General features: G+C 38.8%; 1 protein-coding gene across 1 annotated transcript in view; it reads left to right on the top strand.

Annotated features, from left to right (window-relative positions):
* Positions 1–455: 455 nt before the first annotated feature.
* Positions 456–26,063, top strand: part of pdia4 (protein disulfide isomerase family A, member 4) — a 42,891-nt gene continuing 17,283 nt past the window's right edge. The window contains exons 1-5 of the mRNA XM_039753305.1: positions 456–717; positions 4,259–4,409; positions 22,653–22,858; positions 25,300–25,438; positions 25,562–25,767. Of these exons, the coding sequence (XP_039609239.1) occupies positions 642–717; positions 4,259–4,409; positions 22,653–22,858; positions 25,300–25,438; positions 25,562–25,767 (778 nt within the window). The 5' untranslated portion in view covers positions 456–641. The remainder of the gene's footprint in view (positions 718–4,258; positions 4,410–22,652; positions 22,859–25,299; positions 25,439–25,561; positions 25,768–26,063) is intronic.

Raw genomic sequence — 26,063 nt, 5'->3', positions numbered from 1 at the left:
GGTGCTTGATTAGTTTTGTTAAAACAGATTCTGACTTCCAACGAAATTGCAATAGTAAAAGTTTAATTACAAAATGACGTCTTTGAGGGGTTGAAAGCTGACAAAATGTGTCCAGGTCGACGTAATCCTTTATGTTCTGTGCTAACTGGTTCGCGATAATATACCCAAGCTGGGAGTGTCCTCAAATACATAAACACCTTGAAACAATTTAAAACTGAAACACTGGGGGAAACCATGCGAAAACAAAGACAGCATGTTAATTCACTAAACGTTTAACTAGGCGCACACAAACCGGATTTGGGACGATAATAATCGCCCACCTCCACGACTGCAAGAAACACTTCCCATTGGCAAATATTGAATGAATGACATTGCATTAGCTAATCGCACGGCAGGACGTGTCGGACAGTATTAATTGAGTGGCACTTAGCGATTGGTCCGAGTCGCTAGGGAACGGCGAATAGCAGAGCGGCACCTCACATAATTTTAGGTGAACACCTTGAAACTAAACAGGAATGTCCCATGTGATATAAAAGAGTTTGAGAAGTGTGTATGTGGGTTACATAGGACAGAGACTGCATAAAAGTAATATAATTTCAAGCCTGCTCAAGAACTGCCGAGTTAACCAAATTGGAAACAACATGCTCGGAAAAAAATCGTTCCTTCTGTTGATGCTCTTGGCCCACCTTGTATTTGTGACAAAGAGTGAGGACAGCGGTAAGACACACAGCTTGCCTCATAATTTAGAACACTTCTTTTTTTAACTTCGGCTTGCATGCATGAATGACAGTGCCAGCCTTTTAGAAGCCGACGTCTGCTAGCGACCGTCAACTTGTTGTTTTAAATGTCTACATGTGTGTAATTCTGCGGCCTCGTCACACAGTCCGCTTTCCAGTGGCCGGTTATGCTAACTTGCAGGTCTTGGAGTTATGACACGAAACCTTGAAAAATGTGCAGGTATTGTTAAGGCTTAAAAGATCATACTTTTTTTTTTTTTTAGCTTTAAGTTAGCCTGGAAATGGCCTGATTTCATTTTTGCAACTGAAAACGTGCACTGTTTGCAGCCATTTGTTGTTTGAACGTTTTTATGATAAATGCTACAGGAGCTAGAAGTGTGAAGTGCAGCTTTGAGGCAACGACGTAAAAAAAGCGCAAAAACAAAATTGAAATTGTTGTGCGTATCGGAGCGCTAAGCCAAATGTGAATTATAATGGAATAAAATTTTATATTGGGTTATCAAGAGTTGCAGTCTGCATAAGTTTGTATAAAATGCCAGACCTTCATATTTTTTCACATCGTCATGATTTCATTGTGAACATGTAATCTTAAATTGACGAGCTCTGTGTAAGTAGAGTGTTTTGCTTTCTTTTAATGTGTGGTTTTTTTGAAAGGGGCATTCTTCGTGGGCCACTATAACAAGGAAAAACCCACAAGTTAGTTTATATGCTTGGTTGTTTCTGCTTGAAGGTATATCATTGAGAAATGACAAAATCCAGGAAAGCGATTTGAAATATATTAACATGTTTATGTGTACTGTTCTGTGTACGTTGTACAATGAAGTTCCTTTTTGTATGTACTCTCAAGATAGTACCAGTAGTGCAATACAAACCTGAGCTCGGTATAAAATCTTGTTCTACTTAATATCCACGGAGGTGATTGGCAAAGAAAAATGACAGACCACATAGTAGAATTTGTATAATTTTAATTGGAGGTTGGGATGTAATTCATCAGCATAGCTATATTTGTGAAGGGGAAAAAAAAAAAAAACTGGTGAAATGTAAAGTTAACACCATGACTTTTAATATCTTGAGCTTGTAGGTAACAAATTAAAGCTTGTTGGGCGAGTCCCCATCAGTAGGTATCAAAAAGAAATTTACTTAACTATTGTGCTGTAGTTCAATATTTGTAATTCTCTGTAAAACAGTGTTTTGCATAAAAAGTGAGCCTTAAAATGTGTGTATCAGTTATTCAGACAATTTTATACTAACAGTGAAACAACACTTAACGGAATGGATTGTGAATCGGAAGCAGAATGTCAACTGATAAATCTTGTTGTACATTACATCTTACTATTAGAGCTACCCAGTATATATTTATATAATAAGGTAAGAATACAGATATGTGTTTTGACTTTTTTGTCATTGCTGGCTGAAATGCTAATGTCCCAGCGGTAACGTACACCTCTTTGATAACTTAATTTCTCTTTCCTTGTGAATCAACAATTTGTTCTTTTTGTGTCTGATTGAATGCCTTGCTAGGTTGGAAACATGAATGCTGCTACCTTTTTATTTCCAAGTTTAGTGTGGTTTCACAAATACTTATACTGTAATTCTTGTAAATCACAATGCTGTATTGGCATTAAAGTGTAAAATAACTGCCTCATTGTACTTGAATAAATGTCTGGCATTGAAAGACAGTAAAAGTTCTTAACCTCGTCCTCAATCAAGCCCTCCCTTAAAAAAAAAAAAAAATTGCATTTCATTCTGTTGTATTGTGGCTTATCTCTATCACACTTTGTAACAATATGCAGGTGTACAATAATGTTGGTCTTTTCAAAAACGTAAGGCTTTGATTTTAAAAAAAAAGTTCATGTGCACTCACTGCATTGAAATAACTCCATGAATTCCAAGCAGAAAACCACACTCCTTAACAGGTGGAACAAGATTCAGACTGCCAGAAATGTATAATATCCCCATTCCCTTTCTAAAGCTGCTTATATTATTTAAGGTCGCAGATTAATAAGTTGTGAGCGAAACAGACAAATTTTTCTTTGTGATTTCACAGCCTTGGAGCTTATTAAAAAAGGGTGTTTTGGAGATTTAAAAGCTTTTTGTACTGTGAAAGAAAAGGGACATTGCTACTTAAGTGCTTGTAATACTGTTTGCCAGTTTTGGACCTGTTTGTTTATTCTCAATAAAAGATCTAGAAAAAAAAAATACAGGGAAACTGGTCTTGAAAATTTAACTTTTCTAAACACAATTTGCAGTCAGACAAAGATGTACTCTTTGACGCATTCTGTTCTTCACTTACAGTCCCTTTCCCTGATGAACTATATAAGGTGCAAGTTCGACCAGTAGCCAATTTTTCGTGAAAGCAGTTCAGCGATTTTTTTTCTGATTGCCAAGCAAATGGCTTACAATTTTCTTTATATAGATGAATACTTTTTTTTTTTTTTTTTTTTTCACAAAAAATATAACATTTTCATTGTCTTTACTAACCCAAAGGTTTTAGCTGACTATTTGTTTTGTGAATGGTATCTTTTTGTTTTAATTAGAAATGCATTAAATATGTTAACTGAAATTGATATTTTTCACTAGTGAAAATGTAAGTGCAAATATCTGAGTGAAAGCGCCATAAATCGGGAACCAATCCATATCTAATCTTAATTTAAACTGTTAAAACTGCAGATGTTCTGATGCCATTTATTTTCCTCCATAAATTTTCAGCTGGATTGCTGCAAGTCAAAACATAATTAGAAATCTTAAAGCACTATACACCTCAGTTAGCTGAGGTTATTGTTTCTGTGTATGTGCAATAAATATATAGATAAGTACACTATTCCTAGTCAATTATATTGTAGATAACTAAAAAATTTTGTTGCAATTGCTGTTAAAATAGTGATTCATCTCAGCCACTGAATTAATCAGTAGATGCTATTGTAGCTGCTTTTAACACATTGGAATAATATTTGGAGCTGCTTTGTCAGATTAAATTTTAAGAGTCAAGCTGAGCTGTGTGATACACTTGCCTTTGGTTGAATGTGTGCATGTGGGGCTAATTATACATTTTCCGAAGTGTTTACATTGTGCTATCCTTTCAAGACTTCTGTCTAATGAGAATTTCATAAAGGGCTTACAATAATAGTAAAAATATTTTAGAATTTCTTAGGCAAATTTGATCGCTCATCAGACTACTAGTGCTGTCAAAATTGCTAGCCCAACAGTTAATATTGTTGCCTAAAGCTAGTGGGCAGTTGGTCATTACATTGCCTCGGTTTACTGTGCAAGTCCAGTCAATTTTGATAGGTAGTTTTCTTACAGGATGTATAGTAGTTGCAAACAGTGAACATTATAGTGAGATTGATATGTCTGTTGTACATATAAAATATTTGACTCACACTTTTTAATCTAAAAATTATTAGTAATAAAAGAGCTGATTTGCTGTGCTTTAACAGAAACTGTAACTTCAGTCAGTTGATGCATACTACTATCATTTATGAAATTAAATTCAATTTTATGCTTTTGTTTTTCCCCAACAGAAGGAGAGGAGGCTCTGGAAGATGATGATGATGATGACGACGACAATGATGAAATTGAAGAGGAAAATGATGTTTTGATTCTAAAGGACTCTAATTTTGATACCTTTATGACAGATAAAGACACTGTGCTAGTAGAGTTCTATGCACCATGGTAAGTTGATGTCTGCTCTAGTGGTTTTTGTTTTTAAATTATTAAAGGTTGTGTTTAGAAACCTGTTTTTTCCATTTTAATGTTGTAGTTTATGGTTTGTATACAGTACAGTATACAAGAATCTAAATGCTAGAAATCTTTAAAATAAACTTTGAATTGGACTGTAATTTTACACTAGTGTGGTGGGTTTTTTTTTTTTTGTTAAAGAACAGCATATTTTTCATGAGTTGAAAATAAAATTTTTAGTTCGTAAATAGTCTGAATTCCAGACTGCCACTTTGATACAATTTTTACCATCTTAACTTTTAGTTTGTTAGTCTAGTAGATTTATGCATCAAACCAAAAATTGGCTGCGATTAGTAACTGTAGGAGGCGGCGCAGTGGTAGCAGTAGTAAGGAGACCTGGGTTCGCTTCCTGGGTCCTCCCTGCATGGAGTTTGCATGTTCTCCCCGTGTCTGCGTGGGTTTTCTCCGGGTGCTCCGGTTTTTTCCCACAATCCAAAGACATGCAGGTTAAGTGCATTGGCGATCCTAAATTGTCGTGTGTGTGTGCACACGTGTGTGCCCTGCGGTGGGCTGGTGCCCAGTCCGGGGTTTTTTTCCTGCCTTGCTCCCGGTTGCCTGGGATTGGCTCCAGCAGACCGCTGTGATCCTGTAGTTAGGATGCTGCAGGTTGGATAGTAACTATAGTAAATGTTATACAGTAAATGCTGTATTAGTCTTTGGGCCCTCTGATGTACACGTTCACTAGGTGTAATATCCCAAGCTGTATTACTAAATGTGCCATCATACATTCCCCCCAGGATTGTCTGTGTTCTCGGAACCAGTGTTTCTCATCCACTGGGTCGTGGGTCACCTTTTATGTATTACAAGTGAGCATTAATCGATACTTCAGTACTGTGTTGTATAAGAACAGGACGAAGTCTAGAAATGTTTTGGAGATGGAAGAAGGCAGTCCGAGAAACATTACTTATATGGGAAGAAAAAGAGAGTACTGTCAAGAATGACGCCCAGGCTCTTCACCTGGGCAGAGATATTTGTGTTAATATTGCTAAGGTTAACCATTTTTCTATTTTAATTAAAAAGTGTGGATTTAGAACCAATGAGGAGCACCTCAGATTTACTGCTGTTTAGTTGGAGAAAATTGAGTCATCCATGACTTTGTCTTGGAGACATGCCATAAGAGTATCTGGAGAGAAAATAGAAGTGGCTTTAGTGGACAAATATAGCTGTGTGTCCTCAGGATAACAATGAAATTTAATACTATGGTGCTAGAAGATATTACCTATTGGGCCCCAAAACAGAACCCTGCGAAACTCCCTGAGTAACCAACTGCATTCTCAGATATAACGCCCTTTATTTGAAAAAATTGCCTCCTATTGGTGTTGTAGGAAGAAAACCATTGGAGGACAAGGCCACAGACCAAAACTAGCTAGTCTGTTCAAAAGTATCTGATGGGATATGGTGTCAAATGCAGAGCCGAGGTCAAGAACCACAAGAATTGATAAAAGTCCCATGTCAGCTGCCCAGAGAAGATCATTTGTGATTTTGACCAGGGCAGTTTCTGTGCTGCGTTTAAAACGAAACCCAGATTGAAACCGTTAAAGGTTTGTGTTTTTTTTTTTTTTTTTTTAAAATGGGACTAGAGTTGGGAGGCAACTATTTTTGAGAAGTTTAGATATGAATGGAACATTTGAAATAGGCCGATTATTGTTAAGGATATTCGGGTTTAAACCAGGTATTTTCAGAATTGGAGTAACTGAGGCTGTTTTTAGTGAGAGGGGGACCATGCCTATAGTAAGGTAAGAGTTAACTATAGTAGTTATCATGGGAGAAATGTGTGACAGACAGGACTTATCAAAGCTTGAAGGTATTGGGTCAAATTGGCATGTGGAAAAATTAGATTGTTATAAGCTCCGAGAGTTTTCAGCTGGTAAACTGAAATCTGAGAATAGGGTGGTCGGTAAAGGAATATGGGTGATAGTGGAGAGTATGTCATTTTCTGTGGAAATAGAGGAAGCAAGTTGCTGGGGAATTTTTTTTTTTTTTGAGTTAAAGGAATCCAAAAAAGTGCAGCAGTATTTAAGCGAGAGGTTATGGTAAACATTTTCTGGTGGTGTAATTAGCCTTTTCATTGTAGAAAAAAGAGCTCTATTTTACCCTCCCGAATTGATAATGTTGGAATAATATAGCAGTTTTTGTCCTCAGGAGAGCATAACATATGATCTAAATACATTTCCTTTTGTACAACAAGACCCGTCTTTTTAGTTAGGCGCTCCAACTGTCGGCCCATGGCTTTGAGCTGATGGAGTTCAGATGTAAACCAGGGAGCAGTGTGAATAAATGAAACAGTCCGTGTTTTTAAGGGAGCTAGTGTATCAAAGGCAGAAGACAGAGCAGTATTGTAATGGTCTACTAATTCTGATAGTGTGGTAGCAAAAGGAGAAACGGGCTGGGATTGCAATAAATTTAGAAGGGTCTCTGGGTTTACATGCTTGATATTACGACATGAAATTAAACTTTGAACCTTTAATTTACTGAGGTACGCTAACATCAAATGTGCTCTGAGGTAGTGCCCAGAGAAGATCATTTGTGATTTTGACCAGGGCAGTTTCTGTGCTGCGTTTAAAACGAAACCCAGATTGAAACCGTTAAAGGTGTGTGTTTTTTTTTTTTTTTTTTAAAATGGGACTAGAGTTGGGAGGCAACTATTTTTGAGAAGTTTAGATATGAATGGAACATTTGAAATAGGCCGATTATTGTTAAGGATATTCGGGTTTAAACCAGGTATTTTCAGAATTGGAGTAACTGAGGCTGTTTTTAGTGAGAGGGGGACCATGCCTATAGTAAGGTAAGAGTTAACTATAGTAGTTATCATGGGAGAAATGTGTGACAGACAGGACTTATCAAAGCTTGAAGGTATTGGGTCAAATTGGCATGTGGAAAAATTAGATTGTTATAAGCTCCGAGAGTTTTCAGCTGGTAAACTGAAATCTGAGAATAGGGTGGTCGGTAAAGGAATATGGGTGATAGTGGAGAGTATGTCATTTTCTGTGGAAATAGAGGAAGCAAGTTGCTGGGGAATTTTTTTTTTTTTTGAGTTAAAGGAATCCAAAAAAGTGCAGCAGTATTTAAGCGAGAGGTTATGGTAAACATTTTCTGGTGGTGTAATTAGCCTTTTCATTGTAGAAAAAAGAGCTCTATTTTACCCCTCCCGTATTGATAATGTTGGAATATTATACAGTTTTGGCAGCAGGGAGAGCATTTTTGTAGTTTAACATATGATCTAAATACATTTCCTTTTGTACAACAAGACCCGTCTTTTTAGTTAGGCGCTCCAACTGTCGGCCCATGGCTTTGAGCTGATGGAGTTCAGATGTAAACCAGGGAGCAGTGTGAATAAATGAAACAGTCCGTGTTTTTAAGGGAGCTAGTGTATCAAAGGCAGAAGACAGAGCAGTATTGTAATGGTCTACTAATTCTGATAGTGTGGTAGCAAAAGGAGAAACGGGCTGGGATTGCAATAAATTTAGAAGGGTCTCTGGGTTTACATGCTTGATATTACGACATGAAATTAAACTTTGAACCTTTAATTTACTGAGGTACGCTAACATCAAATGTGCTCTGAGGTAGGTAATTCAGTAGGAATGAGACTGTGAGGCGAGATACCAGAGTAGCAAACTACAGTGGTGTGAAAAGCTATTTGCCCCCTTCCTGATTTCTTATTCTTTTGCATGTTTGTCACACACAATGTTTCTGAACATCAAACACATTTAACCATTAGTCAAATATAACACAAGTAAACACAAAATGCAGTTTTTAAATGATTTTTATTATTTAGGGAGAAAAAAAAATCCAAACCTACATGGCCCTATGTGAAAAAGTAATTGCCCCCTTGTTAAAAAATAACCTAACTGGTGTATCACACCTGAGTTAAATTTCCGTAGCTACCCCCAGGCCTGATTACTGCCACACCTGTTTCAATCAAGAAATCACTTAAATTGGAGCTGCCTGACAGAAGTAGACCAAAAGCTAGACATCATGCCAAGATCCAAAGAAATTCAGGAACAAATGAGAAGTAATTGAGATCTATCAGTCTGGTAAAGGTTATAAAGCCATTTCTAAAGCTTTGGGACTCCAGCGAACCACAGTGAGAGCCATTATCCACAAATGGCAAAAACATGGAACAGTGGTGAACCTTCCCAGGAGTGGCGGCCGACCAAAAATAACCCCAAGAGCGCAGAGACGACTCATCCGAGAGGTCACAAAGACCCCAGGACAACGTCTAAAGAACTGCAGGCCTCACTTGCCTCAATTAAGGTCAGTGTTCACGACTCCACCATAAGAAAGAGACTGGGCAAAAACGGCCTGCATGGCAGATTTCCAAGACGCAAACCACTGTTAAGCAAAAAGAACATTAGAGCTCGTCTCAATTTTGCTAAGAAACATCTCCATGATTGCCAAGACTTTTGGGGAAAATACCTTGTGGACTGATGAGACAAAAGTTGAACTTTTTGGAAGGCAAATGTCCCGTTACATCTGGCGTAAAAGGAACACAGTATTTCAGAAAAAAAACATACCAACAGTAAAATATGGTGGTGGTAGTGTGATGGTCTGGGGTTGTTTTGCTGCTTCAGGACCTGGAAGGCTTGCTGTGATAGATGGAACCAGGAATTCTACTGTCTACCAAAAAATCCTGAAGGAGAATGTCCGGCCATCTGTTCGTCAACTCAAGCTGAAGCGATCTTGGGTGCTGCAACAGGACAATGACCCAAAACACACCAGCAAATCCACCTCTGAATGGCTGAAGAAAAACAAAATGAAGACTTTGGAGTGGCCTAGTCAAAGTCCTGACCTGAATCCAATTGAGATGCTATGGCATGACCTTAAAAGGGCGGTGCATGCTAGAAAACCCTCAACTAAAGCTGAATTACAACAATTCTGCAAAGATGAGTGGGCCAAAATTCCTCCAGAGCGCTGTAAGACTCATTGCAAGTTATCGCAAACGCTTGATTGCAGTTATTGCTGCTAAGGGTGGCCCAACCAGTTATTAGGTTCGGGGGGCAATTACTTTGTCACACAGGGCCATGTAGGTTTGGATTTTTTTTTCTCCCTAAATAATAAACATCATTTTAAAAACTGCATTTTGTGTTTACTTGTGTTATATTTGACTAATGGTTAAATGTGTTTGATGATCAAACATTTTGTGTGACAAACATGCAAAATAAGAAATCAGGAAGGGGGCAAATAGATTTTCACACCACTCTGTGTGTGTATGTGTATGTGTAGAGATATATCTCTCTGTGTGTATATAAATTGTGCACAGTAAAGTGAAATTTTTACTTGTATGTTGTACTATATGTAATACAAGAAAACCTACAGTATTTGTTGTGACTGACTTCGTAATGTTACAAACTGTAGATAGTCTCCAATTTTTACTGTACTATTCGCCAAGAATAAGGAAATCGGTTGCATAAGATGCCTGAAATCTAATGTTTCTTCTTGCCTTTAAGCAGCATGGCTTGGATATGTCCTGAACATAAATTGCTGATATGTTGTCTTCAGCACCCTCTGCAGAGCATTATGATCTTGAGCCAAGCCTTTGCTATACTAGGATATTAGCCTGTGCAGATGGACCCCATTGTGCAACTATAGAGATTAGCGAGAACAGGTGTCTTGGGAAAACTGATTACTCCATCTGAGAAAGTAAATAATGGTGGCTAGCTTTCTTGATCGGTTTCATTTCGAAATTCTGCGCATAACAGTCATAACTTAATCCTACTTATGTACATATATACGTCCATAGCCTGCAGCTTGGTCGCCTTGTGAGGCGGAGTTGCATCCCCCATCGCCACGCCTCCCACGTAATGGGCTGCCTGCCCATATAAGGCCGTCCATCGCTCATGTCTCAATTTCCTTCCTTGCTGATGATTACAGCCTTTTCATTTAATCCACGGCTTCTCCGCTGTTTTATTCTTTTATTACGCTTATAGTTATTGTGTAGGTATTTTAGACTTGGTTTACATTGTTCAGGTGCCCATTTCCTTTACCGTTCCAACTGTACCCCCATTAACATGTTTATTGAGGTGATCACCATTGATCAAAGAACTGTCACTTACCGAGTGGTTTCCATGCCAGGAGATGCCACCTGCCTTTTACATTCTCTGTTACATATTGCACGGCTATATCGGGCTCAATCTTGATATCCGGAGGAACATTGTGTCTTATGTATGTGGACTGATGACGGTACAGGAGATAATTGTACTACACAGGAGCACTATAACAGTGAAATGTTTAAGCCCTTCACCTATGCTTCTGCATGTGAGTTGATGGCTGCCGCTGAATTGTTCGGTTGTCGCTTTCAAGTGTACCGAAATGGCCAAATATTTTACACCTTTGAAGAACCTCCAATGCCTCTTAAACATCTTAGATTCACAGGTGACGATTTGAGTAGTGGACACTTTGATGTTTATGAATGTTTCAACTCTCAAAAGTTGGATGCGAAGTTATCAATGAAGCCGGTTGTATGCTTACAACACTTGACAGATGCCGAATGTCACTTCAACACAAGTCCTGCAAATCTAATATAATTGAAACAAACCATCAAACTCGAACAGATTATGACGGCAGCAATCCAAGCTGTGAGAAAACAGTAAAAAGGAGGCGTCTCGGACGTTGTGGTACATTTTCTGATGCAGCTAAACGGAAACAAATTTGTGACGCTGCTGCCAAATACTCGCAGAAAAATCCACAAGTTAATACCGGGAATGCCTGTTAAACATCTTAGATTCACGAGTAGCGATTTGGGTAGGGAACACTTGGATGAATGAAACCTGTTATCTTTACAACGGTTGACAAACACGGAATGTAACTTGAACACAACACGTCCTCCAGATACAAACCTGATTGAAAGAAATAATGATAATCAAATCCTTAATGACAGCAACACTCATAACACTGACAAAACAATTACATTGACAATCATGTTACGTTATTTTTAAAATGTTTCCTTTTCTTTCTCATAACTTCTTTAACACATTACTTCTCCACTGCGAAGCGTGGGTATTTTGCTAGTTCAAGAATATAACCAAAGGGAAAAATAAAGCATTTGATTTACATGTTGCTGCCAATGAGTTAAACTCAAGCTCAAATACCAATCTGCAGGAAGTTTATACATAATCTTGAATGGTACAGAGGTAAGAAGCACTGCCTTATAAACCAAAGGTCCCAGATTTGAGACTGGGTGCTCTGCATTTTGAGTATTGAGCTGCAGCTATTAAGAATAAAAGCATGCATTTGATTTGAGTCTAACACCCGGTGTAAATTTCGGCTACTTTTAAAAGTTAGCACTTGTTTGTTTTTCAGTTTTCAAAAATTCAGTTTTATTCTCTTAGTGATGCTCATGTAGTACAACGAACATGCCTCTCCCTCTCAGAATTGATGGCATTTATCTCCATTCTTTTCACAGCAGTAGCGGTGACCACAGTGGGTGCTGCGGCTGATAGCTGTTCATAACTATTTGTTGTTCTGGCAATCAAAGATACGATGTCCAGTGACCGCTATCGGATTGGACAGATACCATGAAGACATGATTCACATTCATTGTCTGCTTATACTCCTTTAACTATGTCTTGTACAGGTAGCAAAACCTTACACCGGCTGTTACAGACTGAAATCGAGGGCTTCCTTTTGGGCGCGTATACCGTCGGCACGGTACTGCCAGATCTAAACGCTAGCATACTAAAGTGACTATAGCTGCAAGTGGAAATCCCATTTAAATTCTGGTGCCAAGCAGAGTTGTGTTGTGGTGGAGCAGTCTAATAGCCAGCAAAAGCACTGTGAAGAAGCTGTCTGTTATGGTCCTGCCTTTGTCCAGTCTGATAGCAGTCACGGGACATTGTATCTTTGATTGCTGGTACAACAAATAGTTCTGAGCAGGTATCCACCACAGCACCTACTGTGGTCATCGCTGCTGTTGTGAAATAAATGCCATCAACTCAGAGAGGGAGATGCAAGTTTGTTGTACCACGTGAATGTCACTGTGAGAATAAAACTGAAGAATAAAAAAAGCAAAAAAAAAGTGCTATTACAAATAGCCAAGATTTACACCGGGTATTACAGACTCAAATCAAATGCATGTTTTTTTAATTATATTACTAGCTGAAGCCCGCTGTAGCATATGGCGGTGTAAGAATAGGAATGGAAAACTGAGAAAGGAATTCAGTATAACACAGGCTTAGGGAAACCACTGTCGCAGTATAACGAAAATAGCAAGGAGCGAAACCAATGCCAATGGTCGAGAGAGTACCTTCCTGTAGCAGGCTACGGAAAACAGACAGATATAGATATAGATAGATACACGCCACATTCACTGTGTTGCCCAGTCGACGCGATAAGTCAGCATGTCTGCCCTATTGTGAGTGGTAAAAGTGCCATTTAAACTAATACAGGTAGATGTGGAAACCGGGTTTTCTGATGAAAAAACAATGTTTTAAACACTAGTGTTATACATACATACATGCATGCATACATACAACAGATTTTAGCAAATCATTTACAAGCAATTATTTATATCCATTTATACACTAAATGCGTGCGTATCCTATGGTCTTAGAGTTGGTGGGCAGGGCTCCGAGTTGGCAGGCGTGGCTCTCTGTCTTGCGTGTGGTGAAAAGTCAATGTGGCTCAGAGGTGCATGTGGACTTTTGGATGAAAGTGACTGAGGCTGTGTTTGCTGAGTTGTTGCGTGCCTTGAGAGCGACGCTGGATTCAGGAGGACGGTTACAGTTGGCATGCATGGCTCTGTCATGCGTATCCCATGACGTGGTAGGAGGGTTAGAGTTGGCGGGCGGGGCTCTGGCTTGCATGATTATATGTATATGTGTACAGTAATCCCTCGCTATATCGCGCTTCGACTTTTGCGGCTTCACTCTATCGTGGATTTTAAATGTAAGCACATCTAAATATATATCACGGATTTTTCGCTGGTTCGCCACTTTCTGCGGACAATGGGTCTTTTAATTTAGGTTACATGCTTCCTCAGTTTGATTGCCCAGTTGATTTCATACAAGGGACGCTATTGGCGGATGGCTTAGAAGCTACCCAATCAGAGCATGTATTACATATTAACTAAAACTCCTCAATGCTATAAGATATGCTTCCCGCGTGGCGCTTTTGTTTGCTTCTCTCTGTCTCTCTCACACTCTCTCTCTGCCTGACGGAGGGGGTGTGGGCAGAGGGGGCTGTTTACACAGTGGCTGTTTGCCTAGAAGAGAGGACGCTCCTCTACAAAATGCCGCTTTATCTCGGTGCTTCTGTATACTTAAAAGCACGTATTGATTTTTTGATTGTTTGCTTTTCTTAGTGAGCACTCTCTCTGACATTATCTGCTCTTCACGGTGCTCCTTTGAAGATAAGATATGTTTGCATTCTTTTAATTGTGAGAAACTGCCATCTGTCTTATAATGAAGCACAGTTTAAACCAGGGCTTAAAGCTGGGCCAGTCATTTTAGCGGCAAAGCAGCTCGTAATGACAAATTTTAAAACCAACACAAACAAATTTATTGAAAAACATAAGGTTTATTCGTTTGTTTCTCTTAACTTTGGTCAGTTTGCAGAGCAAAAGGTGCATACAGAAAGAGCTGAATTAACAGAATCTGAGGTAGTCCCTATTTTTTTCCCACTTACAAAAGAAAAAAAACTGACCTAGGCTACATATCTGACCTATCTGATCACAAAGTGCATAAAACAAAATAGTGCACAGTAGTAGGCTATTAGAAATAACATTGTTTCCTTTTGAAACAAAATAAACAACTTGCACACATTTGACCCAGGAACATCTCAAAGTGCATAAAATAAAAAGTGCACAGTATTCACAACTATAACACTGAGGGAACATATTTTAAATCACCATGTGTGATTAGGCATGCCTCTGTTACACATCCCACATTATGTTGATGTATTGTAGGCTACAGTTACCCTGCTGACTTAGTGGGAGAAGTGACATTTTTTGTTTTGAACGAGAGCAGTGACTTTAGGCTTGTAAGTTGTCAATGCAATTCAAAGGCATTGGTGGAGAGTATGGTCAGTCAGGTAGCAACGAGAGTCGCTTTTTATGGAGTTCATGTGTGAAAAACTTGACTCGCATGTATATGTTGATCCAAATATACCGAGCATGACGATCGCTACTTTATGTTAGGGAACTGATGTGCGTTGACATCAGTCCAAAACATTGCAGGCCCGTTAGTGGAAAGCTCCTGTGCCATGGTTACAGATGACTGCATGTCAACAAGTTGTTAGAGTGTGAATTTCCCCTCGTCAATGGAAGGGACCAGTTTCTTAGCTCTGGCGGATAAGTCCCCTTCTATTGCAACAGTGAACGGGTCTCTGACAAAAACGGCCAACTCTGTGGGCAGATCAAGTCCATCCAATCGACCAGCAAAGTTATTTTTCAACATCGCAATGAAATCTGTCATCACATCCGTGATTTATGCGGGGGATGAGATGCATTTGCGGAGTGTCGGAAAATGCAGCATTCGCCTGTGCTCAAATCATTTGCGAAAGGTCCAGTTTAACTTGAATGCGCATCTGTTCCACAAGGTCGATGACAGTTTTGTCTCTGCCTTGTAGTCCCAAATTGAGATCGTTTAGTTGTTTGAATATGTCGCTCAGAAAGCAGGCATCGGCCATGAAGTTGTCGTCCAGTATGCGACTCAAGTGCGTTTCTGCCTTTTTTTGCTTGCTGCCGCGGAGGAAAGTTATGATCTCTTCTCCACAGAAACGCTTCAGTGCTTTGCCTTTGGACAGCCACCTCACGTCATTCTGCAAAAGAAGTTCGTGGTGCTCAGCAGACATTTCTGACAGCTGCATGCGGAATAAGCGGTGTTGGAGGCTTGATGTGGAGCGAATAAAATTAATTATAGCCATAACGCTGTCCATTGTCGTTTTGAGCCCGCTTAGTTTTGCACAACACTGCCTGATGCACAATGCAGTGTAAGGAGATCAACTGAGGTGCAACAGCGGACCAACGTGCTGCCAAACCATTCACTTTCCCTGTCATGGACGGAGCCCCATCTGTCACAAGCATGCACACGCGTTTCATATCCAGACCACTGTCTTTAAAAAAGGTGGAAATTTTCCCAAAGACTTTATCGCCAGTTGTGTGTCCTAACAGCAGTAGGCCGAGCAGCTCCTCTCGGAAGCATTTGCCATCAAAAAAACGGACATATATGCACAACTGAGCAGTATCAGTTTTGTCTGTGGACTCATCTACTGCTATAGACATAGTATCAGCTTTCATCAGGTCTCCTAACAGCGTTTCATAAACATCTGCAGCAAGAATTTTAACCCTATGAATGTTTGAAGTATCTGACAGGGGTACGTTTTTTATAGCAGATACCACACTCATTTTAATTTTATCATTTATCACCTCATCCACGACAGACAGCATACAGTCCTTCACGGTTTCAGAGTCTGTGAATGGCCTTTTCTTTTTTGCCAGTATCCAGGAAACACGAAGGGATGCTGCAGTAGCTCTCTCTTGGGCTGTGAATGACCGCACCATGGTAGTACTGCTCCGATTGTAAGATGAAATCAAACTCTGCACTTTTGCAGCCCTCTCTTGAGATCCCTCTGGAAAATTGGTGCAAAAAGTGGCGTTTCTCAACATGATGCCTCCGCACATTGTAATCTTTTTAAATACTCCAACGCACTCATTACAAATTAAACACATCGGTTTGGCGTTTGGATGTGGTGGTAAAATAAACAAGTATTTGTCAGTCCAGGTAGGGTTAAACTTACGGTTTTCATTGGCAATTTTACGTTTCAGTGTTGAGAGACATATTGATAGTAATCTAAGCTACTACCGGCACGCTCTGCATTGTTTGCGTGTTGCAGGCTATGTAATTTACGTAGGAATGCGCGTTTATCTCTCTATCTCTATCTCTCAATCACCACGGGCTGGGCCACTCGGAGGTTGATTCTGGGCCGCCAATTGAATAGCCCTGGTTTAAACGTTTGACTAAAGGGTGTTATTTCATGTCAAGAGGGCTCTAATAATAACAGTGTGGGAGAGTTTATAAGGGCTTAAAATATATAAAAATAACCATACAAACATATGGTTTCTACTTCGCGGATTTTCACCTATCGCAGGGGGGTCTGGAACGCAACCCCCGCGATCGAGGAGGGATTACTGTATTTAGAAGGTCGTAAACAGGTTTTCTATGCTCGAACTGCGAAAATATTCGATTTATAAATAAATTTCCGCGAAGTAGGATTCTTTATCGCGACAGAGTCTGGAACGGATTAACTGCAATAAACGAGGGTTGTGTGTGTGTGTGTATATAATACATACATATATGTATGTGTGCATGTATAATAGAGAGAGCGTGGTGCAGTGGTAGCACTGCTGCCTCGCTGTTAGGAGACCTGGGTTCGCTTCCCTGCGTGGAGTTTGCATGTTCTGTCTGTGTGGGTTTCCTCCCACAGTCCAAAGACAGGCCGGTTAGGTGGATTGGCGATTCAAAATTGGCCGTAGTTTGTGCTTGGTGTGTGGGTGTGTTTATGTGGGTGTCCTGTGGTGCGTTGGCACCCTGTCCAGGATTGGTTCCTGACTTGTGCCCTGTGTTGGCTGGGATTGGCTCCAGCAGAGCCCCCCACCCCGTCCCCCCCCGCCCCGCCCCGTGACCCTGTGTTCAGATTCAGCGGGTTGGAAAATAGATGGATGGATGGTCTCGAACCTGGGACCTTTCATTAATAAATAAGACAGCGTTTTTTACCTCTGCACCATTCAAAAATACACAAACTCCCTGTCGATTTGGTATTTGAGCTTGGGTTTTTAACTCCTTGACGGCAACATGGAAATCGAATTTCCCCATCCCCCACTTGGTTATATTCTTGTTTGATATTTGAACTAAAGTCTTTACGCATTATACACTTCACGTCATTATTAGTATAGCATGGAAAAAGTTTCTGCTTTAGGTATGTGTTCAGCATTTCTTGCCTCGCGTTTCCTTTCATCCTACACTTAACCAGATCTTTGTAGACACGGAACACACATGAAATGCATGTATTCCAAATAACGATCTACTGTATTAATTACCCTATACAACCCCAGGTGCCTCACATGCAGATAAGGAGCTTTGGCTGGGAGAACTTTTTGCCCAAGTTGATCTCCGTCAAGGCGGGGGATGGGACAACAGGCTGCTTGTGCTGATTGACACATTTACAAAACAAAAGGCGTTGATGGAGATTTGCGAAGGGATATAAGGTGGGCTGGGATTACAAGTTCTTTCATAGGCTTCAGGGATTCTAGTGATAATCCACATGTCTGATATCCATTCATATGGTCAAAACGTACAAAATATGCATTTTCTGGTAAAATGTTGCGTCCTTTAAACTCCAAATTAAAGGTCAACAGGAAAGATATAATTCCCACAATACTGGATGTTTGGAGTAGAGGCAGTATTCTTGACCAATAAATGAGGGAGAGAGGCAGATTGCTCAACAGCAAACCTCATTGTTCACGGGGACTCCTGTCTATTCTAGTGTGTCAACCTGTCCATCACCATTGTAAATAAGGGCTAGGAGCCAATCCCTGATGTAATCCCACCTCCACATTGAATGCAGACCTCACCACTGTCCTACTTCTCTCATACATATCCTGTACAACAGAGTGACAGAAGTATGCAACACCAAAATCTTCCTGAGGCACTCTGTCATATGCTTTCTCCAGGTCCATAAAGATGCAGGCCTTCTGGCCTTCTCTATACTTTTCCATCAACCCCCTCAGAGTAAACATTCTGTCTGTGGTGCTCTTTCTTGGCATGAAACTGTACTGCTGCTCACTAATCATCCCCTCTCTTCTTAACGCAACTCTCGCTATTCTTTCCCATAACTTCATGCTGTGACTCATCAATTTTATCCCCCTGTAGTTACTACAGCTCTGCACATTACCGTTACTCTTAAAAATCGGTACCAGTACCTTTTTTTTTTTTTTCTCTTCCCCCACTTCTCAGGCATCCTCTCTCTTTCCATGATTCCATTAAACAATCTGGTTTAAAAACTACACTGCCATCTCTCTTCAACACCTCCAGGCTTCCACGGGTATGTCACCTGGACCAACGGCTTTTCCATTCTTCATCCTCTTCATAGCTGTCCTTATTTCCTCCTTGCTAATCCGTTGCACTTCCCGATGTCTCTGTTGCCACATCATGCAATCTCTCTCTCTCTCTCTCTCCGAACTCTTTCCATCTGCTCAACACACCCTCCTCGTTTGAGAATGTTTCCATCTTTATCCTTTATTACCCTAACCTGCTGCACATCTTTTCCAGCTTGATCCATCTGTCTAGCCAATCAGTACAGGTGCTTTTTTCTGCTCCTTTAGTGTCCAGCCTCTCATACACCTTTTCTTTAGCTTTATCCACCTTTCTCCTTGTAGTCATGTCTACTTTTTGCACCTCTTCCTCTGTATACTGTCCTTTTCTTCACAATTCCACCACCAGGTTTCATTTTCCTCATTCATCTGTCCGTATGTCAACGCCAAGCACCCTTCTTGCTTGTCACCCTTACTACTTCTGCTGTAGTTGCCCAGCTGTCTGCTAACTCTTCACTTCCACCCAGTGCTTGCCTGCTCCCTCATTAGTTGTCTCAGCAGCCACTAGGATGCATGGCAATGCTGTCCATGCTTCACTTATCGTACAGCAACTACCGCTAGTATTGCTTATGAGTTAACTGGTGCTGGTTAGTGCCAAGCTGGTGCAAGCAAGAAATGAGAAGTTGTCAGTCTTTTTACTCATTAATATGAAAAGTTTGTATGTCCCCCTCCCGTTTTCCAATGTATTTATTTTGTTTGCTTTTAATTAGGCTGTGTTTTTAAATTACTCGAGTATTCGACCATAAATTGGCATTTTTAAATAAAATTTGAGCTAATAAGCATGTGTGTTAAAAGTCCTTGAGCAGGCGTTCATACATGATTTTCATGCTCCAAATTGTGAGGTGGTGTAAATGGAGCACATGCGAAACTTTTTTAAATTCTTTACACTCTGAACATAACCCCAAAAGTGTATTATCTGACTTTTTTTTCTTTTCTTTTTTTTTCTTTTGCATTGTTCTAGCTGTTCTTTAGTAATCAGTAGTAATTTTTATGTTGATGTATGGAAAAATATTAACAAATATTAACTTTGAGGTTATGCTGACTCAGTCAGACACGCATCACGTCTTGCACACGCTGTTTTTAAATTTGTTTGGGCAGAAGTATTAGAGTACATTTTGTTCGAACCACTAGTGCACTTTGAAAACCCTACCTACTTCAGTTTTATTAGTCTGTTTTTATGTATCTTTTTTTTTTTTTCTTTTTTTTTATTTTATAGAAATTAACCATGAAAATGTGGCAATTTCTGAAAGAAAAAATCCAGACAATTCTGAAGAGGCTAGTGATGAATTTAGAATCTCATACCAAATTTCAAAACACTAATACAAAAATGAACACAAAGGTTAACTTATCAATGGGTTTTACATGGATTGGTAATCCAAACTGCCCTCTTCAACAGTGTCTCCTCTGTGGCAAGCAACTTTTCAAATACAGCAATGGCTCCGGCAAAACTGAAGAGACTCATGAAAAATCACAATGATACGAAAAATAAAAGTGCTGATTATTTTAAAATACTAATAATCTCAAAACAGAGTGCAGCTATTATGAATAAATTCAATGTTGGTGAAAAGGCTCAGGATGCAAGTTGTTTGGTAGCAGAAATTTTTGTACAGAAAAGGAAAAGTCACAGTTGGTGAGAACCTAATGCCAGCATGTAAAATTATATTGGGTAAAAATGCTGGGACAAGATGCAGTAGAAGAAATTGAAAATATTCCACTTTCAAACAGTACGATAAGTCAGTGTATCCATGACATGTCACATGATGCAGAGGAGGTTTTGTGTGATAAACCTGAAAAATAGCAGTTTTTCCAACCAGGTTGACGAGTCATCAGATCTTACCAATAAATGTTAGTGTAGCTTTTGTAAGATTGGTTAATGAGGGTGAAATTCAAGAAAACTCTCTGTTGTAAAGAATTACATGAGACAAGCAGAGGGATAGATATACTTGATATTTTATCCTATCTAGAAACAAAAGGTCTGTCTTGGAATAACTTTATTGGCATCTGTACCGATGGTGCTCCATCCGTGGCTGGCTCCATAAGAGGTTTTGTTTCTCATATAAAACAAGAAAATGATGATATCTCAACACTGTTTTATTCACAGAAGTACTGATGTGAGAGACTCAATCTCTTGGAGATTAACTAAAAAAAAAAACAAGTGTGTATTGATGCCACAAAAATTGTTAACTTCATTAAAGGACAGTTCACTCCAGAATGTTTAAAAAGCTGTGGACAAAGAGCACAAATCTTTTATTTACAGAAATTTGGTGCCGAGGTAGAGGAAGATTTCTAAATAGAGTGTTTTGAGCTAAAAGAAGAATCACAAAGATATTTTCAAGAAAACAAGATTTTGCAAAGTGCTTTGAAGATCAAAAGTGGGTGCAGAATGCTAGCTTATTTAGCATACATTTTTCATCGCATGAATCAGCTGAACAAGTCACTGCAGTGTCCTGGAGAAAAATATATATTCAAGTGACAAGTTCTTGCATTTAATAGAAGGCTGAACCTTTGGGGAAAAATCATGTTTCAAAATGGAATTTTGATGTTTTAATTACTTGTAGGGCTTAAAAGTAAAGCATGATATTGTCAGATTTTAAGTCTTTTTGTAACCCACCTGGAAGAACTGTTAGTGAAAATCAATTTTCAGTCCCTTCCAACACAAATGAATGATTGGGTGAGAGATCCATACTCCCTCAATCTTCTGCTCATCCTGAGAACCTGACTTTAAAAGAAGAGGAAGAACTTTGGGCTGCAGTCTGATTTGTACATTCAAGATGAGATTTACTGACCTACCCCCTGGACAAGTTCTGGATTTCTGTTGAGAGAGTATCCTACCATTCATAGGAAAGCAGTAAACGAATTGCTGCAGTTTTCAATGTCTTGCTTGTTTGACAAGTATTTAGAGCAAAGACATAAATCTCCTTTCTGTTGAAGATGAAATCCGTATGTGTTTATGTAAAATCTGACCCTGAATTTAGTATTTGTGTACTAAAAGAGAAGCACAGGTTTCACATTAGAAAATTAAATTTTATTAATCATGTTTCGAGAATAACATTTTTGTCACATTTGTTTATATGACATTTTACTTTAATTTCTTCTTTTGAAAATTGCAAATAGACAATTAAGTATAGAACTTTTTGTTGTTGTTATACATGTTTTTTGTTTATGATCTTTAAATTTTATAAATAAAAATAATACTAACAATGACATAATTATGTTCCCTAGATCATGAATATTCTTTCAAGGGTTCCTCAAGAGCAAAAAGGTTGAGAAACGCAGTTGTAAATGTTTGAATGATGTACTAAATATGTACAAGAACAATACAATGTACAAGTTTTTAGTTAAACCAGACTATGGTTGTGGTTGTTCATTATTGTAACGTGAGTGAAGATCAGACCCTTATTTTTTTTTTTATAAAATTTTATATGGTGATTTTCACATTTTTCTTGCCACTGTAGTGAAGCAGTCAGTTACCCAAGTCCTCAGTATTGTTATAAATTTATTGGGTATACTGTGTGCTCTTGTACAGATGTACTTGTTTTGACATAATTCTAAAGCTGCCATTAATTTTAATTAAGAAAAATGTGTTTTTAGGCTGCTGATATTCTGTTGCCTTTCCATGTCGCCACAAACGCTTATGGGTAGTTTGTGTGTTTGCTGTTTTTGCTATTGTTGGGTTGGCTGTGTCTGGTGCTTAGAGGGTTTTTTTTGGGGTGTGTGTTTTTTTTGGTTTTCTCTCCTCCCTCGTACTTAAGCGTGAAATCATTTTTTTTTTTCCCCCCCAGTGTTTTGTAGTAAGGCTGCAGATTCTTAAATAGGTTTTGTTGAGAGAATGGAATTGACTTCGCATGACATGGGTGTAGAATTTATATTAATATGCAGGGACATTATGAAAAAAGACAGCAAATTTTTAGGGTCTAGCTTGCATTCCTGGGATGGATTTTTGTATGGGTAAAGAGGCTAATGAATTAGAATAACCAATCTACCAAGACATATTAAATAACTGTTGGGTGGTGGTCATTGTAAATTTCTAATGTTGTTTTTCTGCTCAGTATGTGCAATATAAATGTATTGCTGCTTTTTATTTTTTAAAGGTGTGGTCATTGTAAACAATTTGCTCCCATATATGAACAAATTGCAAAGCATTTAAAAGAACATGATCCTCCAATCCCTGTAGCCAAGGTTGATGCAACAGCAAATACTGCTCTTGGTGGCCGCTTTGAAATTCAAGGATATCCTACAATTAAGATTTTTAAAAAGGGACAGCCTGTGGACTATGATGGAGATCGTACAGAACAAGGTTTGTTAAACTTAATTAGTATTCTTGTCTAACTTTTATTTCCCATGGCACTGCATAGACCAATCGTTCCCAAGTTCATTCCTGGGTTACCATTGTGACAGTGTGTTTTCTTCCCAACCAACTTGACTTAACAAGATGTTGTTCATCAGTCTGGTGGTGTTGTGTGTTTGTGTTTTTCGGGAAAAAAAAAAAGACACAACTGGATTTCTAAATCCTTAGTAAGTTTCTGCATGTTCCATGGAGATGCTTTAGTTTTTGGTTTGTGGTTTTTTTGTTTTTTTTAAAAAAAAAAAAAGATTTTCATCAGGCTTTTTTATTCCAGGTGTCCTGGCCATCATTTGCTAATGAGCACATTAGTGGGTTTGATACTAGAATACCCACAGCAATTGACCACTATTTTGTCTGTCCTGGTTTCTTATTCATTATTTTATTATCCTTATTAGAAGACAATTAAGGTAGCAGAAAGGGAAATTTAATAGGAAAATGACAAATAGGGGAGTGCTATGACAAATTCAGATGTTTCTAAATCTATTAAATTTTTTTTTTGGTTACTTGCATGTGACAGGGTCAAATGTCGGTTCCTGAGGTGCACAATTGACACCCCCTGCTGTCACTGTCCCCTACCACAGTGTGAGGCATAGTGACTTCCACATTTTCTGATACAGACATTGACAGGTTCTACATTATGAACAGTGCCTTGGAGGCAGGCCTCTTTCTAGTCCCTCTGTTGGATAATAATTATTTAATCCTTACCACGCAGCTACTGCACTACACTTAATGCTTGTTGCTTTCATATGACTGTAGTCACCAGGCATATCACAGAAGTTTGACCATATAGTGCTGATATGCATCAGTTTTAATTTTGGAGCAAACTATCAAGCAGATCAGGCGAGGTATTGAAATTGTTCATTTAATACAGTAACATTGGTCAAGCAAAGGGTCTGCCAGTGACAGGCATATTGATGTAGTGACACAGTAATTACTGTATTTGCTGTCCCACTTGGTCCCTCCACCAATGTAAAGTGTCAAGTTCTGGATATACCCAGAACTTGCTTTGTACAGCATGTAGAACCTGATATCGAATTGTCTTTTTAAATGTGTTGTACTGTATCTGCAAGCTTTCTTTTGTAACCATGAGACTTTTGTCAATACTCGTGTCACAATCAGAAACGTACACCACTTGCATATTTGTGATCACTTGATACTTAAGTTTTTACAGTTTTGATACTGGGGGAATGGCTTTACCATAGTCCTCGTTGTTTGTGAAATACAGGAATTTCATAAGTGAAAAATGACACATGCTCAACTTTGGATGTCTACAACAATCGGTTTATGGACCAGTACCATCTCTGCTTTAGCTTACCTACTATACCTTTCAGTATTGGTAGCCTATAAAATTCCCTCATCTTGTCTGCAGCAATAAGCAAATGGTTTTCTGATGCCGCTCGACAGTGGTTCATTTCAGCTACCTTTTTTTTTTTTTTTCTTTACTCCACCATACATTCAACTTTCCTAAATAATATAGACAATCATGGTTAACATACACATTTTAGATCAGGGTTAGTCATAAACTGGTAAGAAGGTGTGGGAGTTTCTCACACCAAACACAATTATCAGTGAAACTTAGATTGGAACCTGTTGAACAGTTGTCAATTTTATTGTCTGTGACCATTCACATTCTCATCACTATCACTGTATTGAAGCAATGGTTCCGTTTTAGGTTGATCTTAAACTGGCTTTGACTTCTCATTTGCTATTGTTTTTGTTTGACGGTTCCACTCTCATAAATATTGTTAATATAAATTGGCAGAAAACTTTTTTTGGATGTTCATTTCATCTGCTAGATGGTAGCAAAATACTGTCCTAAGTATTTTTCAGGCCTAATACCATAAAGCCGACTATTACATGTCACTCTGAGTGTAACTTGGAATGACCATTTCTGCATAGAATTCTGAGCTAAAGTCCCACTGGTGGTCAGCTCCAAGGAGGTTAAACAATGAGGATAATTCAAGATAAAATTTACTAATTGTGAAACTGGTTGGGAGGAAAAAACCTACAGCCGCAGTGGTATGCGAGGGCCCAATTTTGGGACCATTGCTTTAGGCTTTCTGAAGTAGATGTTGCAATTCATTGCTATAAAGCATTTCTCTGCTACTTGCTTTTGAATAGTGTGAATATGGTTGAAAATTATGTAAGATGATGAAAATAGTCTACATGTATAAAGTATGCATAGTAAGATGCTGTTTTGAACTCTTCTTGCCAGCATGCGTTTTCACTACTAATGTAATATACTGTTTCAAAGTCCATAACCTCTCCAGTCTTCATGTCCTTCTCGCACTAATACGATGTGTCAAAGCATTTCAATAAGTGATTTTAATTTTTTTGGTAATTTTATGCAATGTGTGTCTGTTTCTTATAACTATATCTAACATCTTTTGCAGCTCTTGTTTCCAAAGTGACAGAAGTTGCTAAACCTGACTGGAAACCTCCCCCTGAGGTCACTTTGGTCTTGAGTAAGGACAATTTTGATGAGGTGGTGAATGATGCTGATATCATTTTGGTTGAGTTCTATGCACCTTGGTATGTTTTTGTATACAAGTTTAAAATTTTTTTTTTTTTTCTCTTCTGCCACCCCCCAATCCTCAAGTCTAATTTTGTAGAGCAAAGTTCTTAAAGAACCTATTATGGTTGCATTGTTTGTAGGTGTGGACACTGTAAGCGACTTGCTCCCGAATATGAAAAGGCTGCCCAAGAGTTGAACAAACGAATACCACCCATCCCACTGGCCAAGGTTGATGCCACAGCAGAAAGTGAAATTGCAAACAGATTTAATGTCACGGGATACCCAACCCTCAAGATATTTCGGAAGGGTAAAGACTTTGAATATAATGGGCCAAGAGAGAAAGAAGGTATGTTTTTTTTTTTTTTTTTATTATTTTTTGTAAAGAATAGTAAACGCGGGTATAAATTCTTCAAAATAAAACCGTGACTTCATTCTTAGAGTGGTGAAAATAAAAGGACAAAGACTCTATGTTAAGAGTGACCTTTCACAGTTAGTTGCTTTTGTCTTCTCAGTTTCTTATTCCAAACATGCTTTATTTAATAACATATAAAATATTAATTCAGCAAATCGGTTGCAAAAGCCTCCTACCCAGTGTGACGGACAGCCGGGTCCCATGCCCGGCCGGGACGCCTCTGATGCATA

The sequence above is a fragment of the Polypterus senegalus genome, chromosome 5 (assembly GCF_016835505.1).
Source record: "Polypterus senegalus isolate Bchr_013 chromosome 5, ASM1683550v1, whole genome shotgun sequence".
Lineage (NCBI taxonomy): Eukaryota > Metazoa > Chordata > Cladistia > Polypteriformes > Polypteridae > Polypterus > Polypterus senegalus.
Note: the sequence above shows the minus strand (reverse complement) of the source record. Positions and strands in the feature narration are given on the sequence as shown.